General features: G+C 45.5%; 1 protein-coding gene across 3 annotated transcripts in view; it reads right to left on the reverse strand.

The window, feature by feature from the left end:
• The window catches only part of LOC140393814 (plexin-A2-like), a 582,987-nt gene that overhangs the window by 339,509 nt on the left and 223,983 nt on the right, over positions 1–19,495 (reverse strand). For 2 of the 3 annotated variants that reach the window (XM_072480284.1, XM_072480282.1), the window contains one exon: positions 16,390–16,524. The exons of the other annotated variant lie outside the window; for it this stretch is intronic. In XM_072480284.1, the coding sequence (XP_072336385.1) occupies positions 16,390–16,524 (135 nt within the window). The remainder of the gene's footprint in view (positions 1–16,389; positions 16,525–19,495) is intronic. 3 annotated transcript variants of the gene reach the window in all.

Consider the following 19,495-nt stretch of genomic DNA (forward strand, 5'->3'; position numbering starts at 1 on the left):
ACAGGGGTCTCTATTCTGGGGGGGCTTCCTGACGGGGATCACCTTTCGGTCTTCCCCATACTGGGGATGGGGAATGAATTGCGGGACCTCGCTATCGAATCACCCACCCAAACTGGCATGCCTAAGGATTGGGAAGGGAGGGTAAAACAAGTGCAATTCAGCTGCGGCAGACAAACATTGTCTCTCAAATGGAGAACTTAGCCCGGGATTTTCAAACTTTGCCACACTGTATATGTGCACATGGCTGTACTTGCTCTTCAGGGGGGTGGGGGGGGGGGGGGCGGAGAGACTTCAAAAGGGAGTTTCTCATTTTGCAGCAAACAGATGAAGTGAGGCATTAAACGGACAACCACCCACCAGAATGAAAGATTGCACTCATAAAATTCTAAATCTGCACAACACCTAACTACACAACAGACCCAAGGATCCTTGCAAAAACCAGAGCCGGTTTATAATACATCAGCGCCATCAATTTTATATCAAGCAAGGCTCGTTATTGTAATGGATTTCACAAAGGTTTATCAAAAAGCATTTACAGCAGATACAACTGGTAATTACTACACCCTTTAAAATTATTAACAGCTTTGTTCAATTTCACTGGAAATTGAACAGAACTCCAGTGAGAATAAGCATTATGGACTAGTCATGAGGAAATGCCTTTTTTTTTTAAAACAAAGACAATAAAAGCATCACAATTTGCTGTTCTTAAATGAACTAACTGGCACAATAACAGATAATTCCAAAAACACAGTCAGGCAGTCTGAACACAGAACTCTCTTTTCTCTATTCAGAGTCTGATGGATCGGTGTATATTTTCAACATTCTTCTATTCTTATTCCAAGAATTGGAGTTGTTTTTGTTGAAAATCTCTGGAGCGTCTGGCAACCCTAGATTAAGACCTTAAGGAGAAAGGGCATTGTACTGGAATGTCATAATTCAAAATTCTGCTCAGGGAGATATCTATATTATTAATGAGCTCTCATTTTTTCTAAGAAGAAAGAAGTCCAGGTGAAAGGCCCTTTGTGCAGAACACCACCGACATTGAAACGGGTGGGGTAGGGAAAAAGATGAATCTCAGCTGTGATCATGACAAGTTTGAATTTGAAACACCTGTAAATGAGAGGCTGGTTTAGCACAGTGGGCTAAATGGTTGGCTTGCACTGCAGAACAATGCCAGCAGCGCAGGTTCAATTCCCGTACCAGCCTCCCCGAACAGGTGCCAGAATGCATAGAACATACAAAATACAGCACAGAAAAGGCCCTTCGATCCACGATGTTGTGCCAAACTTTTGTCCTTGATTAAGAACAAATTAATCTACACCCCATCATTCCACCGTAATCCATGTACCTATCCAATAGCCGCTTGAAGGTCCCGAATGTTTCCGACTCAACTACTTCCACAGGCAGTGCATTCCATGCCCCCACTACTCTCTGGGGAAAGAACTTATTTCTGACATCCCCCATGTATCTTCCACCATTCACCTTAAATTTATGTCCCCTTGTAATGGTTTGTTCTACCCGGGGAGAAAGTCTCTGACTGTCTACTCTATCTGTTCCCCTGATCATCTTATAAACCTCTATCAAGTCTTCCCTCATCCTTCCCCGTTCTAATGAGAAAAGGCCTAGCACCCTCAACCTTTCCCCGTAAGACCTACTCCCCATTCCAGGCAACATCCTGGTAAATCTCCTTTGCACCTTTTCCAAAGCTTCCACATCCTTCCCAAAATGAGGCGACCAAAACTGCACACAGTACTCCAAATGCGGCCTTACCAATGTTTTGTACAGCTGCATCATCACCTCACGGCTCTTAATTTCAATCCCTCTGCTAATGAACGCTAGCACACCATAGGCCTTCTTCACAGCTCTATCCACTTGAGTGGCAACTTTCAAAGATCTATGAACATAGATCCCAAGATCTCTCTGCTCCTCCACATTGCAAAGAACTCTACCGTTAACCCTGTATTCCGCATTCATATTTGTCCTTCCAAAATGGACAACCTCACACTTTTCAGGGTTAAACTCCATCTGCCACTTCTCAGCCCAGCTCTGCATCCTATCGATGTCTCTTTGCAGCCGACAACAGCCCTCCTCACTATCCACAACTCCACCAATCTTTGTATCGTCCGCAAATTTACTGACCCACCCTTTAACTCCCTCATCCAAGTCCTTAATGAATATCACAAACAGCAGAGGACCCAGAACTGATCCCTGTGGTACGCCACTGGTAACTGGGCTCCAGGCTGAATATTTGCCATCCACCACCACTCTCTGACTTATATCGGTGAGCCAGTTCGTTAACCAACTGTCCAAATTTCCCACTATCACATGCCTCCTTAATTTCTGCATAAGCCTACCATGGGGAACCTTATCAAATGCATTACTAAAATTCATGTACACTACATCCACTGCTTTACCTTCATTCACGTGCTTGGTCACCTCCTCAAAGAATTCAATAAGACTTGCGAGGCAAGACCTACCCCTCACAAATCCGTGCTGACTATCCCTAATCAAGCAGTGTCTTTCCAGATGCTCAACAATCCTATCCCTCAGTACCCTTTCCAATACTTTGCCTACCACCGAAGAAAGACTAACTGGCCTGTAATTACCAGGGTTATCCCTATTCCCTTTTTTGAACAGGGGCACGACATTCGCCACTCTCCAATCCCCTGGTACCACCCCTGTTGACAGTGAGGACGAAAAGATCATTGCCAACGGCTCTGCAATTTCATCTCTTGCTTCCCATAGAATCCTTGGATATATCCAGTCAGGCCCGGGGGACTGGTCTATCCTCATGCCCAACACATCTTCCTTCCAAACAAGTATCTCCTCGAGCTTACCAGTCTGTTTCACACTGTCCTCTCCAACAATATGGCCCCTCTCATTCGTAAATACTGATGAAAAGTACTCATTCAAGACCTCTCCTATCTCTTCAGATTCAATACACAATCTCTCGCTACTGTCCTTGATCGGACCTACCCTCGCTCTAGTCATTCTCATATTTCTCACAAATGTGTAAAAGGCCTTGGGGTTTTCCTTGATTCTACTCGCCAAAGATTTTTCATGCCCTCTCTTAGATCCCCTAATCCCTTTCTTCAGTTCCCTCCTGGCTATCTTGTATCCCTCCAGCGCCCTGTCTGAACCTTGTTTCCTCAGCCTTATATAAGTCTCATTCTTCCTCTTAACAAGATATTCAACCTCTCGTCAACCATGGTTCCCTCACTTGACCATCTCTTCCCTGCCTGACAGGGACATACATATCAAGGACAAGGTTGTATCTGTTCCTTGAACAAGTTCCACATTCCAATTGTGTCCTTCCCTGCTAGCCTATGTTCCCAACTTATGCACTTCAGTTCTTGTCTCACAGCATCGTATTTACCCTTCCCCCAATTGTAAACCTTGCCCTGTTGCACGCACCTATCCCTCTCCATTACTAAAGTGGAAGTCACAGAATTGTGGTCACTATCTCCAAAATGCTCCCCCACTAACAAATCTATCACTTGTCCTGGTTCATTACCAAGTACCAAATCCAATATAGCCTCCCCTCTGGTCGGACAATCTACATACTGTGTTAGAAAAGCTTCCTGCAACACTGCACAAACACCACCCCATCCAAACTATTTGATCTAAAGAGTTTCCACTCAATATTTGGGAAATTGAAGTCACTCATGACTACTATCCTGTGACTTCTGCACCTTTCCAAAATCGGTTTCCCAATCTGTTCCTCCACATCTCTGCTGCTATTGGGGGCCCATAGAAAACTCCCAACAAGGTGACTGCTCCTTTCCTATTTCTGACTTCAACCCATACTACCTCAGTAGGCAGATACTCCTCGAACTGCCTTTTTGCAGCTGTTATACTATCTCTAATTAACAATGCCACCCCCCACCTCTTTTACCACCCTCCCTAATCCTATTGAAACATCTATAACGAGTAACCTCTCCACTGCCTCACTACACGCTTTGACGTCCTGAACATCGGCTACCTTAGTTGCTGGACTACAAATCCGGTTCCCATTCCCCTGCCAAATTAGTTTAAACCCTCCCGAAGAGTACTAGAAAACCTCCCTCCCAGGATATTGGTGCCCCTCTGGTTCAGATGCAACCTGTCCTGCTTGTACAGGTCCCACCTTCCCCAGAATGCGCTCCAATTATCCAAATACCTGAAGCCCTCCCTCCTACACCATTCCTGCAGCCACGTGTTCAACTGCACTCTCTCCCTATTCCTAGCCTCGCTATCACGTGGTACCGGCAACAAACCAGAGATGACAACTCGGTCTGTCCTGGCTTTTAACTTCCAGCCTGACTCCCTAAACTCGTTTATTACATCCACGCCCCTTCTCCTACCTACGTCGTTGGTACCAATGTGCACCACTACTTCTGGCTGCTCCCCCTCCCATTATGGATCCTGAAGACTCGACCCAAGATGGAATGTGGCGACTAGGGGCTTTTCACAGTAACTTCATTGAAGCCCACTTGTGGCAATAAGCAATTATTATTATATTGAAGATAGATGACGGAGAAGGTAAGGAATCCTTTAGAGAAACACAAGAAAGAGCTGCAGGGTTGGGCATTTGGCCTTTTCAAAGAACAAAGAACAAAGAAATGTACAGCACAGGAACAGGCCCTTCGGCCCTCCAAGCCCGTGCCGACCATGCTGCCCGACTAAACTACAATCTTCTCCACTTCCTGGGTCCGTATCCCTCTATTCCCATCCTATTCATATATTTGTCAAGATGCCCCTTAAATGTCCCTATCGTCCCTGCTTCGACTACCTCCTCCGGTAGCGAGTTCCAGGCACCCACTACCCTCTGCGTAAAAAACTTGCCTCGTACATCTACTCTAAACCTTGCCCCTCTCACCTTAAACCTATGCCCCCTAGTAATTGACCACTCTACCCTGGGGAAAAGCCTCTGACTATCCACTCTGTCTATGCCCCTCATAATTTTGTATACCTCTATCAGGTCGCCCCTCAACCTCCTTCGTTCCAGTGAGAACAAACCGAGTTTATTCAATCGCTCCTCATAGCTTATGCCCTCCATACCAGGCAACATTCTGGTAAATCTCTTCTGCACCCTCTCTAAAGCCTCCACATCCTTCTGGTAGTGTGGCGACCAGAATTGAACACTATACTCCAAGTGTGGCCTTACTAAGGTTCTATACAGCTGCAAACTAAGGTTCTATACAGCAGGCTTTTCAAGCCTGCTCCAGGAATCAGCATAGGATTATGATCCAGCAATCAACATAGGATTATGAATAATCTTCGACTTCAAATCACACCTCCCCATATCATTCCTTCAATTTGCTGACGAGAAATCCAGAGGCCTAAAAACCCATCAATCTCAGTCTCGAATATGTTCAGCAACTAAGAATCCATTTCCTTCTGTGAGAGAGAAGTCCAAAGATCCATTGTTAATTGTGGAAGTTCAGGTTAAATATATAGCGCCGGAGGGCACTGGTTGGATGATTGTTTGAGCATATGTAAAGAGATATGTGTTACCACTGATGGAGGAGTAGAGTTAAGAGCCAAGCACTTAGAATATCTGTGAATCAACTTAAAACCAAGTAAAAAGCGTTGTAAATCTGAGGAATTCCTTGCCCAGTGAAGCAGTTGAGGCTACCTCGTTGAATGCTTTTAAGGCAAAGACAGATAGATTTTTGAACAGTAAACAAATTAAGGTGAGCGGGTGGATAAGTGGAATTGAGTCCACGTAAAAATCAACCATGATCTTATTGAATGGCAGAGCAGGCTCGAGGTGCCAGGTGGCCAACTCCTGTTCCTGGTTCTCATCTTCTTATGAAAGCTGGCTTATGGTCTTTGATTACATCAATTGGCTGTCAGGAGTTTGACATCCGCCACCTTCCGAGCAAAGAAATTTCTTATCGCATCAGTCCAAAATCACTGACATTTGCACAGAAACATACATAAAAATAGAAGCAGGAGGCGGCCATTCGGCCCTTCAAGCCTTCTCCGCCATTCATTATGATCATGGCTGATCATCAATTTCAATACCCTCATCCAGCCTCCCCCCCCCCCCCCCCCGCCCTCAAATACCTTTAGCCCCAAGAGCTATATCTAATTCTTTCTTGAATTTACACAATGTTTTGGCGTCAACTACTTTCTATGGAAGTGAATTCCAGATTCACCATTCTCTGGGTAAAGAAATTTCTCCTCACCTCAGTTCATTCTTGCTTCATCCTCACTTAATTTTGAGATGGTGAACCCTTGTTCCAGACTCCCTATAAATCCCTTTTAAAATTTTGACTGCTTCAATGAGATTGCCTTGCATTCTTCAAAATGGCAGGTCAATCTATCTTTCCTCATAATCCCCCATCGATGAACCTTTGACACACTCCCTCTAAGGCAAATACGTCCTTGCTTAGGTCAGTTATATCCTCCTTTTAAGGTTGTGGTAATGACCCTGGACGAGTAATCCAGAGGCCCAAGCTAATGCTCTGCAGACACTGGTTCAAATCCCACTATGGCAGCCGGTGGAATTTAAATTCAATGCATAAATTTTGGAATTAAATGCTAATCTCAGTAATCGTGATCATGAAACCATCAATTTTTGTAAAAACCCATCTCATTCACAAATGTGCGTGAGGGAGTAAATCTGCCGCCCTGACCTGGTCTGGCCCACACATGACTTCAGATCCACAGTGATTTGGTTGACTCTCAACTACCTTCTGAAATAGCCAAGCAAGTCACTTTGTTCAGGGGCATTAGGGAGAGACAACAAATGTTGGTCTTGCCAGTGACGCTCACATACCATGGAAGATTTTTTTTTTTTTTTTTAAATGATAAGGAGACTAAAACAGTGTTATACTTTAAAATGACTCTGGTGCCTCCACAAGATGTCAGCAACAGCCCTCACCAATGGAAGTCAGTCAGAAACCTTTGAGGTCAAGACTGGAGTCAAGCAGGGACGTCTCATCGCCCCACCCTTTTCTCCATCTTCATCGCCACCACCCTTCACCTTGCCAAACCAAGTTTCCCAGTGGAGTCGACATCATCCATTGGATGGACAGAAAACATTTTAACCTCAACCGGTTGAAATCTAAGGGGAAATAACACTGACATCGCTTGCGAAACCTCAGTGCGCAGATGACATTGCCATCTCCACTCCCTCAAATGAGAATCCCCAAGTCATGCTTTAAACCTTCATGGACGCGTACCAAAGAACCGGTCCCCGTCTCAACCTCAATAAGATTCAAGCCGCCACAGGGTAAGATCTAGTCTCTTCCCCCATCAAAATCAACATAGAAACCCTCTCAAATGTGAAACTTTTCCCATAGCTGGGGAGCCACCTCTCCTTTAAAGCAGAGATCCAACATTGTATCCAATCTTGGACAATGGTGACAGCCATTCTGACACCAAGCTCCGAGTGTATAAGGCAGTCACCATTCCAGCTCTTCTGTACGGCTCAGAAGCCACCTCCAGGCCCTGGAAAGGTACCATCAGCCCTGTCTGAGACGGATTCTCTGCAACAGCTGGGAGCACAGGCGTACTAACATTAGCATCTTTGAAGGAGCCAAGAGTACTGGTACCACAGCCATAATCATCCAAAACCAACTCCGCTTAGAATACCAGAGTCCCGACTGTCAAAGCAAATCTTCTTTGCCCAGCTCAAGGAAGGCATCTGAACAAGAGGCCGACAAAGGAAGCTCTTCAAAGACACCCTGAAGGCTTACCTCAAGCAATCCAATATAGACTCCTTTGCTCAGAAGAGACCTACTTGGAGGAACCTCCTGATTAAAGGGACACAATTCTTCAAGGATACCCGACGGCAAAAGGAGGCCCGGGAAAGGAGCCCGAGAAAGGAATACACGTGACCGAGAGTCCAAGGATCGATCACACCTCCCGGAAACACCTGCTAAGTGTGCGGCCAAAGATGCGAGTCTAAGATCTGGCTCATCAGCCATGCAAGAACTCCGAACCCATGACCAGTATCACAGAGTTTCTCTAGTGGACAATCATACTCCTTAGCGAGTGATTGCCAATGACTGCTTAGCTTGGCTTCACTTGCCAAAGATTTGGTTAATTATTTGCGTCACTTATCTTGATCAACTCCTCATCTTTAATCGTTCCACAAAATGTCACTATAGTCATTGCAGTTGCACATTAAATGAAAGCTCTGTATGAAGCGTGCAATATACAAGAATTGTATATTGTATACAATATTGTACATTGTAGATTATGTGCACACTTTGAGGTTATTGGAGAAAATTTATCAACTGAACATTTTAACTACAAGAGAAATTGGGCAACAGAAAGAATATTTTTCAATTGAACAGCACCATAAATATTTATTCTCATCATATCTTACCCAGTTTTATTTCTCTTTGCATATTTTTCTATTCACCATTCGCCTGGGCATTAAAATGAAAGCATGGTTTGTTCTAGATTTGGTAAGCAAACGAGAGAAACAAACTCTCGTGTAGGAAGGATGGGTTAAACAGCTTGTTTCCGTGCTGCAAAATTGTATTTCATTCGATCCTTTTAAGAAGCATTTCTAGGAGTTTTTGCAGTTTTCATTGTTGCTCGTCATTTCACAGCACTCCTTTGATAGTTTGATCATAAAACCACAACAAGAAACTAACCAATAGTGGTCTATGATGTCATGATATGCACCCATGCACATCATGAGGTAAAAGCAGGCAGTGACAGGCACCCAGGTGAGCCAATCAACATACAGAACAGAACACGACCAATCACCAGACAGAACACCAGAGGGGGGCTTTCAACAATAAAACACACGAGGCATCAGCACTCTGCCTCTTTCCACTGGTGACAACTGTAGTGACAGTCAGGGTGTACAAATCATTCAACATCTTCTACACGTGGATCAGAGCTAGCCTGGTCTAGATAGTTAATGTTAGTTTACTTAGAGTAGTAGAGAGTCAACCCACAGGCAGCTGTGTGCTTTCTTAACTGTAGTTCAATAAATCTTATTGAACCAACGCCTTCGTTTTGGTCAACGATTGTAGCATCCGGTTCAAGCTGGACACCGGTGCTTTGGCCAATCTAATATCCCAAGCAGATCTTGCTCGTATCCAAAGGCAGCCAACAATTCTTCCGCCGGCCTGCCAGTTGCTTGACTACAATGGAAATGCCATCATTGCGTTAGGGTCCTGTCACCTGCATGTATCCAACAAGGCCATCAAGGCCACTTTGCGGGTTGAGATCGTCAAGCCCGGCAAGGCTTCTCTGCTTGGTGCCCATGCATGCAAGCTACTCCATCTCGCCCAGCGTGTACATGCCATGTCCTCTGCCAACAGCACTCTTCAGGCCAACATCGAGGAGCTACTATTGCAGTACCCAGATGTGTTCAGTGGAATGGGTACGCTGCCCTACCGCTATATAATTCTGCTCAGGCCTGATGTCGCACCTGTCATCCATGCGCCACGCCGGGTGCCGGCGCCCCTAAAAGACCGTCTAAAGGCGCAGCTGCAGGAGCTCCAAGATCAGGGAATAATATCCAAGGTGACGGAACCAACTGACTGGGTCAGCTCGATGGTCTGTGTCAAATACGCGAACTGCGCATTGTATCGATCCCAAGGATCTGAACCGCAACATTATGAGGGAACACTACCCGATCCCGAAGCGGGAGGAGCTGACGAGTGAGATGGCACATGCCAAATTCTTTGCAAAGCTGGATGCATCGCGTGGCTTCTGGCAGATACAGCTGGGCGAGTTCAGCAGGAAGCTCTGCACGTTTAATACATCCTTCGGAAGATATTGCTACAACCGCATGCCGTTTGGTATTGTTTCGACCGCCAAAATCTTTCATCGAATAATGGAGCAAATGCTAGAGGTCATCGACGGTGTGCGGGTTTATGTTGACGACGTCATCATATGGTCCACGACCCCAGAGGAACATATTTCTCGCCTGCAACAAGTCTTCAGGCGCACACATGCCAACGGCCTGAAATTCAATAAAACCAAATGCTGCTTTGGCATGTCGTCAATTAAGTTTATGGCTGATCAGATCTCCCAGCAGGGTGTTCAACCAGACTCAGACAAAGTCAAGGCCATCAACACAATGAAGACCCCAAGAGGAGAAGGTGGTGGTCCTCTGCTTCCTGGGGATGGTAAATATTTGGGGGAAGTTCATTCCCAACCTCGCGTCACACACCACAGCCCTCAGGCACCTGGCGAAGAAGTCCACCACTTTCCAGTGGCTACCTGCACATCAAGCAGAGTGGCTGGAGTTGAAAGCGAAGCTAACCAGCGCTCCTGTTCTAGCTTTTTTTGACCCAGCGAGGGAGACTAAAATTGCCACAGACCCCAGCCAGGACGGCATTGGGGCGGTGCTCCTCCAGAAGGACAACACCTCGTCCTGGGCTCCAGTGGCCTACGTGTCAAAGGCCATGACCCCCCACTGAGCAACGATATGCTCAAATAGAGAAAGAGTGCCTGGGCCTTCTCACTGGCATCGTGAAATTCCACGATTATGTCTATGGTCTCCCGACCTTTACAGTAGAGACGGACCACAGACCCCTAGTGCACATTATACACAAGGGCTTAAATGACATGACGCGCAGGCTCCAACGCATTCTCCTTCGGCTCCGCAGGTATGATTTTGAACTGGTTTACACACCTGGGAAGAAGCTAATCATCGCGGATGCCCTGTTGCGTGCCATCACCTCGCCATGTGAGCAGGTAAACTTCATACACGACATTGAGGCACAGGTGCAACTGTGTGCCAGCATCCTCCCGACATCCGACGAACAACTCGTCATCATTCGAGAAGAGACCGCCACGGACCCTCTTCTGCAGCGGGTCATACATCACCTCACGAATGGCTGGCAGAAAGGGCAATGCCCCCAATACTATAATGTAAAGGATGACCTAACTGTTGTCGAGGGGATCCTCCTGAAATTGGATCCCATCGTCATTCCCTCCAGAGCTTGGTGCTCACGCAGATACACGAGGGACACCTCGGTATTGAGAAGTCCAGGCGCAGGGCCCGGCAGGCTGTCTATTGGCCCGGCATCAATGAGGATATATCAAACATGGTCCTCAATTGCGCGACTGCCAGGCTTCCAGCCTGCTCAGCCCAAAGAAACGCTCCAGCAGCACGAGATCGTGACGTCTCCGTGGTGTAAGGTCGGCGTTGACCTTTTTCACGCCAACGGGCGTGACTACGTCCTGATGATTGACTACTTCTCCAGTTACCCCGAGGTAATGACGCTGTCTGACCTAACATCCAGGACTGTCATAAAAGCCTGCAAGGAGGCATTTGCGAGGCATGGAATCCCGCTCACAGTTATGAGCGACAACGGTCCCTATTTCTATAGACCAGAATGGTCCAACTTCGCAAAGCAATACCAGTTCCAGCACATCACCCCGAGCCCACATTACCTGCAATCTATGGAAAGGTCGAAAAAGGTGTCCATATCGTGAAAAAGGTGTCCATATCGTGAAACAGGTGCTCTGTAAGGCTGCGGACTCAGCTTCGGACTTTAATCTTGCCCTTCTGGCGTACGGGGCAACCCCAATGTCCAATGGTATGTCTCCGGCACAGCTCCTTATGAATTGTAACCTGCGGACGACTGTTCCGGCCATTCATGTACCTGACCTGGATCCCCTTCCAGTGCTGCAAAAGATGCAGCAGATCAGAACCTGGAAAAAGTTAACATATGATGCTCATGCTACTGATTTGCCCGTGCTCTCTCCGAAGGATGCTGTCCGCATCAAGTTGCCTGGTGGAGGCTGGTCAGCTCCAGCTGTTGTTCGACAGGCTGCTCCCAGGTCTTTTGTGGTTCGCATGGCTGATGGATCTATTGTCCGGCGCAGCAGAAGGGCACTACGCAAACTTGCCTGCCCACCACCGGATCTCACGTTCCCAGATGTCGTTACCCAGACACCTCGCTCCACAAGGCCACCAATCTGGCTGCATGCCAACCTGTCAAGACACCATCATCCCCGCCTCCACCTCTCAGGCAGTCCACAAGAATCCGACGACAGCCCCAACGACTGGACTTATAAATAGTTCCTTTGTGTATATACTGTTATGTTTCTGCACGCTAGACACCTTACATGTACATATCCATTCACTCACCAATTGCTGTATATAGTTACTTTTGTAAATGTCATATATGCTCTAAGCAGCCGACAATTTTTTTTTTTTTTTTTTAAAAAGGGAGATGTCATAATATGCACCCATGCACATCATGAGGTAAAAGCAGGTAGTGACAGACACCCAGGTGAGCCAATCAACATACAGAACAGAACACAACCAATCACCAGACAGAACACCAGAGGGGGCTTTCAACTATAAAACACACGAGGCATCAGCACTCTACCGCTTTCCACTGGTGACAACTGTAGTGACAGTCAGGGTGTGCAAATCATTCAACACCTTCTACACGTGGATCAGAGCTAGCCTGGTCTAGATAGCTAATGTTATTTACTTAGAGTAGTAGAGAATGAACCCACAGGCAGCTGTGTGCTCCGTTACTGAAGTTCAATAAATCTTATTGAACTAACGCCTACGTTTGGTGTATGCTTGATCATTTCACTGCATCGCGTTGCAGTCCGTGTTACCCCAGGGTGAATAACACAACATATGAGAGAGTTTGCAAGCTCATTTTAAACTGGGTTGGAATTCACCCACTGTAGTCACATTAGATGGGTACTGACTCCAGTGACGATGCCCTGTTCACACTGCACACTCGGATGCAGGAATGTGCTGTGTAGAACAAATGCTGAGAGGTGTGGCATATCAAACCGTGGAAAAATAGAATCATGTGAGATGAGGGTTACCCGCTCAGAGGTCAGACAAATTGTTTTAGCATGAAATCTACAAAGGGTAGACTCCTTTGTACGAGGCAATTGAAGAAGTGCAACATTTAAGTCAGTCATCTTTCTAATGCGTACAGATACGTACATCATTCCTATTCAAAGGCAGTGCAATAGCACAAGAGAAGGTGTGTACAGCTGGTTAAAAGGGGAACACGCAAAGGAGTGCTGAATCAATGTCGGACTGGTTGAAGTGCTTTGTTGCAGCCCTGGTACTGTACTTACATGGACAGTTAGAGCAGTAATCATGTCGGGAGTGACGCAAGGCAAGGGAAGTCTGGTTTATAGGATATAAGCAGATTAGTCCATTTCATTGACACCCGTGATTATAGAGCTGACACACAGCATGAGAATCCCTATGCTCTATGTCACTCTGTCAAATCCCATTTTTCTGAAAAGTAGAGCACAATGCCGAAGCCCTGAATTTCAGGTATTATAATAACCACAGGAACGTAAATTAATTAGCTGACACTTATCCTTGAATAGATATTTCACTCAGTCTTATACTAGAGCTTTTCCCAGTCGGTACATGAGGCATAGTAAAGTAAGTAAAGTTGCCATAGAATCATAGAATTTACAGTGCAGAAGGAGGCCATTCAGCCCATTGAGTGCACCCGCCCCAAGCCCACATCTACACCCTATCCCAGTAACCAGTAACCCCACTCAACATTTGTGGACAGAGGGCAATTTAACATGGTCAAACCACCTAACCTGCACAGCTTTGGACTGTGGGAGGAAACCGGAGCACCCGGAGGAACCCACACAGACACGGGAAGAACGTGCTGACTCCGCACAGACAGTGACCCAAGCCGGGAATCGAACCTGGGACCCTGGGGCGGTGAAGCGACAGTGCTAACCACTGTGCTACCATAGACCCAGATGGCCATAGGTTGCTTTCCCCTTTGAGGGGGAGAGCTGACTGGTGGAGATTTAACCTGAGGACCAACACACCACAGGCAAGGGGGCAAGGTTGAGAAGGCAGGGCCTTCATGAATAACCTCAGCCCAAATAGCTTTACTCACTACTCATTTCTGTCAAGAGATGGCCAAAATATTTCCACACAAATCTGAACTGGCTTCAGAGCACAAAGCTGAGTGAAAATAGATGACAGTGAAGAATAGAGGAAGGGAGTCTTGACAAGACAGTCACTTTCCCAGAAATATTAGAAACTGTTCATAACCATGAAGGGGCTGTTCTGCAACAAGTGCAACTAACTCTCTAGTTGCAAAGAGACAAGCTCAACCACGATGGGGGAGCAATTTATTTTGACCAATTGTTTGTTGGAATTACACCAGATCACGTGAGCGAGAGACATGAGCAAAGTTTGTGCTATGCGTCTCAGTTAATGGAAACAGGCCAGATGCTAGGAAATTCTTGGCCGCTCGCTGAATTGAAAGGTGGGGCATTGTACTTCAGGAATCACCGATTCCATTGAAGGGCAGCCTGTACCTCTCAAAAACGAGACATTCTTTGGCTGCAGATAATTCTGTTATGAACATCAGGAACAACTGGTGAAGCAAGAGCCTCCAGACTCACGGGTAGAATTTTAAGAAGGGCGAGCAATCAGCATTCGCCATCACAGGAGTCAGTGGCTAACACACAGCCACAGACTCCTCTGCAATTTAACGCTCACTTGAGCATCGATTGGCATTGGGCAGAACCTCCTTCCTCGGGTGGGCAGAGGTTCTGCCTGCGAGAGCGGTCGGCCAATCTCCAACCCAGCCAGACACAGCGCAGCAGTGGTCAGAAGCAGTACTGCAACACTCTGCCTGGGACTACGTCCCAGGACCTTCGAAAAGGATAAGTCCCGGGGGCAGGAGGGAATGGGGATGCCTGGGTGTGGTGGGGACTTCTGCAGCCAGAGATGGGGAAAAGTGAAAATATTACTTTCCCACCAGACTCCGCCCCCCCCCCCCCCCCCCCCGTCCCCCGAACCTGCTCCCACCCGCTATACATTGAGGCTTGGTGGGATACAGCCCTTAAGCAGTGATTTAAGGGTACGAATAGGTGATGGGTGGGTTTCTAGCCTGAGGCCCTACCCACCCAAGGGCAAAATCATGTCTGGGTTTGGGCAGGCAGGTTCCTGGGCGGGGGAAATCCCATCCAATTAATTTTACGTGCCCCCCAATCCCCCCCCCCCCCCATCACCCCCCTGCCACCCTCAGACCCCATCTTGGGGAGAGCGTAAAATTCTGCCCCATATATTTGACATCCTTATGTAGGGTATCAGTAGGAGTCAGTAGGTCATTTCCCAAGGCGAGTGCTTTTTTTTCCCCATTCGCTGGATGCGAGCATCCCTGGCTCGGCCAGCATTTATTCCCCATCGAGAAGGTGGAAGTGAGCCTCTTTCTTAACCAGCATAGACTGCAGCTGTTCAACTGAAGCAGCGTCATTGGAAAAATATGACTAGACAGGTCAATCCCTGCAGAATTCGATCAAGGTTCAAGCTGCATTCTGGGAAAAAGGTTAATGACCCGAGTAGAGCCATTGAGCCAAGACCCCTAGTGCTTACCTCCATTATACTCTTACTCCACCTGCAGCAACAATCCGCACACACCTTTCCTCCCCTGCTTCCCATCTTTTAGCTTCAAGTACAGTATTCACTTCACTGAACCCCTTCCACTGGCACTGGCTGTTGCTGCTACTGTCCTCACATTTGTTGCCCTCATCTCCCCAAGTCTTTGGAACCTTTTACACAACCGCTCTGCTTAAAACACCTCACTTCTTTCCTTCAGGAAAAGCTTGGTCCACAATACATGGGAGCAGGCGTGATGAATGGAATGATGATCTTATGCCCACATCCTGTCTGCCACAGGAGGAGGTGGTGCACAACACTATAGAAGAGAATGTGTCAATTGGGGAGATTGGAGGATATATCCCACAGGGTTTCTCCACATCTTACCCTCTCTTGCTTCCCCTTCTCACAACAATCTCACCCTACACAAGCATCACGTTTAGATGCATTTGAGCAGCCATTCATCTGCCTTGCCCCCAACTCGCACGCACTGCAGCAATAGATCATATAATTTACAGTGCAGAAGGAGGCCATTCAGCCCATCGAGTCTGCACTGGCTCTAGGAAAAAGCACCCGACCCAAGGTCCACACCTCCACCCTATCCCCATAACCCAGTAACCCCACCCAACACTAAGGGCAATTTTGGACACTAAGGGCAATTTATCATGGCCAATCCACCTAACCTGCACATCTTTGGACTGTGGGGGGAAACCGGAGCACCCGGAGGAAACCCATGCACACACGGGGAGGATGTGCAGACTCCGCACAGACAGTGACCCAAGCCAGAATCGAACCTGGGACCTTGGAGCTGTGAAGCAATTGTGCTAACCACAATGCTACCGTGCTGCCCTAATTAATATTCTGGGTTGACAGCCTCGTTCTGTAGTATTTCATTAGACCATTCTCAATAATTCCTTCATAAGTGTCTTTAATGTCAGGCCTGCTACCAGATACGCAATCAATAGCTGTCAGTCTCATATGATTATTGTGTGCAATTAGCAACTAGAAAACCACAGTGAAATCATTCCCAGATAATCTCTACATCAGGGAATACCAGTCCACCAATCACTTACTTGTCGTTCCGATATGACATACAAGTACTGTTGATCTGTAGAGAAACCCATGTCCCTGAGAATCATTCGTCCGTCCACCATCACATGGACCGTTTCATAGTGACCACCACCATTGGGTGGACCATCGACACGAATCTGTTTGAAAACAAGCAAGAAATTTTATTTATTATGCGCATGCATCGTCACAGCATATTCTTAGCAGGAATAATCTGATTAGACCATTCGAAAATCAAGTTTTCAAATTCACACATCTATTTAGACTTTCAAATTTATGGACCAAATTGAAGCGTTCTCTTCTCTGGAAACGTTCTGTCTATATACAATTTCCTCCCTTTACTTCTCCTTCCCCGAGGATGGTGACTAACTCCCAGAAATCCAAAAAATAAGCTAAAATAATTAATCCACAGTAATTAGCCCAAATTGCCATTCTTCATTTATAAACCTTGACCATGATTGTTGAAGAGCTATATAACCAAGAGGGGCACCACAGTCAAGTGCAGCCTTGTCAACATTCATGGGCTCATACAATAGAGCTACAGGGTCAGATTCCTGGCCCATTTTCCTCTTCCCTGTCGCAGGATTTTGATTTCAATTGTGCAGCACCCAAAATTAAACATTGATCAAATAGGAATGCCCTGAATGGGCTATCTATTTTAAGAGATAAATAGATGTGTGAATTTGAAAACTTACTTTTAAAAAAAGGCTAATCAGATTCGTTAAGAAAAGACTCTATAGCCAGGGACTTCCCACATCTGAAAGTTCAGAACCACATCCCATGATACATGTGCTCAGTGACTAAGGATCTATTCCTAGTTCATGAATTATTTTACTGAAATTATATTCTGGATCGTCAAGGTAAAGGCAGCAACAAATCTAGAGTTCAACTCTTGTTGTTCAAATTAACAGGAACAAAATAACTATCACTGTGAAAGTTCAGAAAATGATTTGGACTTCATATCCCTTGAAACTTAAATTCTAATAAAGAATCTATTATTGGCATAGGAGACGATCTGATAGCAGAATTTCATAGTCCGGAGACTGTTGCTGTCCCAGTATTGGCCATCGCTCCCGGTGGTGAGGCTAGCACTGAAGGGTTCCCAGCCCTCTGAATACCCGGTGGCTCTTGGAGGTGGGACATCCTCTCTTCGGGGCAGAAGCCATAACTTCAGGCAACTACATGATGTGGAGCATGCAGAATAAGTCGCGGCTTCCAGGGCAAGCGGAGGCAGTGACTTTATAGCTGGACATCTATAAGAGAGAGCGCAAGATCAAGAGCAGATGTCAAAATGCGGGGAAAGAGAGCGAGTAGGAGAGTGAGTGTGAGAGGGAGATCTCATTCTCATTCCTCTCTGAGCTACAGACAATGCTTCTTAAAAAAATAAAATAAAAGTTTTGCTTAGAGCTTGTACTTTGTTCTGGATTCATTCACAAAGGGAAACAGTGTGCTCACTATTAAACTCTAGCCGGTCTAACGTGGCCAGTCTGGAACAATCAATGTCCTTCATTTTGATCATCACAAGCAATACTTGGAATTAAAGTCATTAATATCTGCAATTGCCCAAAAAAGTTAAACCAAATTTACAAACCAAATTAAGTTTTATTTCAAGATGAGCAGAACTTTATTTCATAATCCACATCAAATAGAATGCAGAATATAAGCAGGTTATAACCTTAGTGCAGCAAAAGGATAGGTTGGATGCACTACAAAAATTAATGTTACATATGAGAGAACCTTTACGTGGGCAAATCATATTACACATACCGTAAATAAAATTGTTTTTTTCCAAATCTGTAATGAGATGCTAATTTGATGTATCCATTAAATAAGAATTTGCAGCTAAAGAGGTTAGAATTATCTGGAATGAATACAACGGGCCAGGTGAGCGCAATGTTTACCAAGCTGGTTGATGTATAATCACTCACTTATATTTACTGAATAGCTGTTGTCATGTGAGAGTACCTTTAAGAAATGGGTGTTTAAGAAATGTACCTTTAAGAAATGATTGTTTATCAGTGATGGCAGAGTGTGGGTGGAGCTGGGCTGTCTGTCAGCTTTTTACTTTTGTTTTAGGCTGTTTGCTGCAGAGGGGGTTTCAGTTTCGTTTTCAGTGTTGGAGCTGAAGCCAGACAGAGCAGGTGTACTGTTGATCTCTCTGCCATGAAAAGATCATCTCTTGATCATTTGGTGAATTCAGAATTATAAATGTTCTCAGTAGTGAATGTAAACCTAATGTGCTTCTGTTAAAAGGTGTTTCTTAAGTCTTCTGGATGTTAAAAGGACAGCTTACGGATTACATAGTGTTGTATTCTTTGGGGGTTGTATTTGAATTAATGGCTGCTAAGTTGTTCATTGTATGTTTTAAAACGGTTAACTTGAGTTAGAATAAACATTGTTTTGCTTAAAAAATAACTTTTCCATTTCTGCTGTACCATACCTGTAGAGTGGGCCGTATGCTCCCCATAACACAATCTATTAAAAGTTGTGGGTCAGGTGAACTCCATGATACACTTTGGGGTTCCCTAAACCCTGGCCCATAACACTGCCACGAAGACACCAATTGCTGTCTAACACAAAATGATGATTGAAGCTTTAAATATGTATTCCGCTGTTCTTCCAATGTTATAAACTTCTCGCATACTAAAATGTTTTGGTTTTATGGTTCTTTGTAGCAAAAGAGAATGGAAATGTACCGACTGTACTAACAGAAAGATTGCATTCTGGAAAATACTGGAATTCTAACCAGGTAAGTACTAACCAGTGTGTTTGCACGGTACAAGGCAAACACCTAAATTCACAAAGGATGTGACAGAAACAATCGCAAAGTTTGCATATAGCCACTTGTTACTGTCGAATGAATTCAATTACCTGAATAAACCATGTACTGCTCATTGATAGGCAATAAATGAAGGTACCTTGATGTGACTTAACACATCTTTACATGAGAAGCTACATTCATTATATATCAAGTATTAATGATGGCTTTCATAAAATCAAAAGAATCAAACAGTAATTTCTGTAGAACATTTCTTCAAAGAGGTAGGATCAATGGCAACTGCAAACCTGTGTGTACTGTGCTGGAGAATGGATCAGAAGATGAATCGAGGG

Source organism: Scyliorhinus torazame, chromosome 17 (assembly GCF_047496885.1).
Source record: "Scyliorhinus torazame isolate Kashiwa2021f chromosome 17, sScyTor2.1, whole genome shotgun sequence".
In the NCBI taxonomy this organism is placed as follows: domain Eukaryota; kingdom Metazoa; phylum Chordata; class Chondrichthyes; order Carcharhiniformes; family Scyliorhinidae; genus Scyliorhinus; species Scyliorhinus torazame.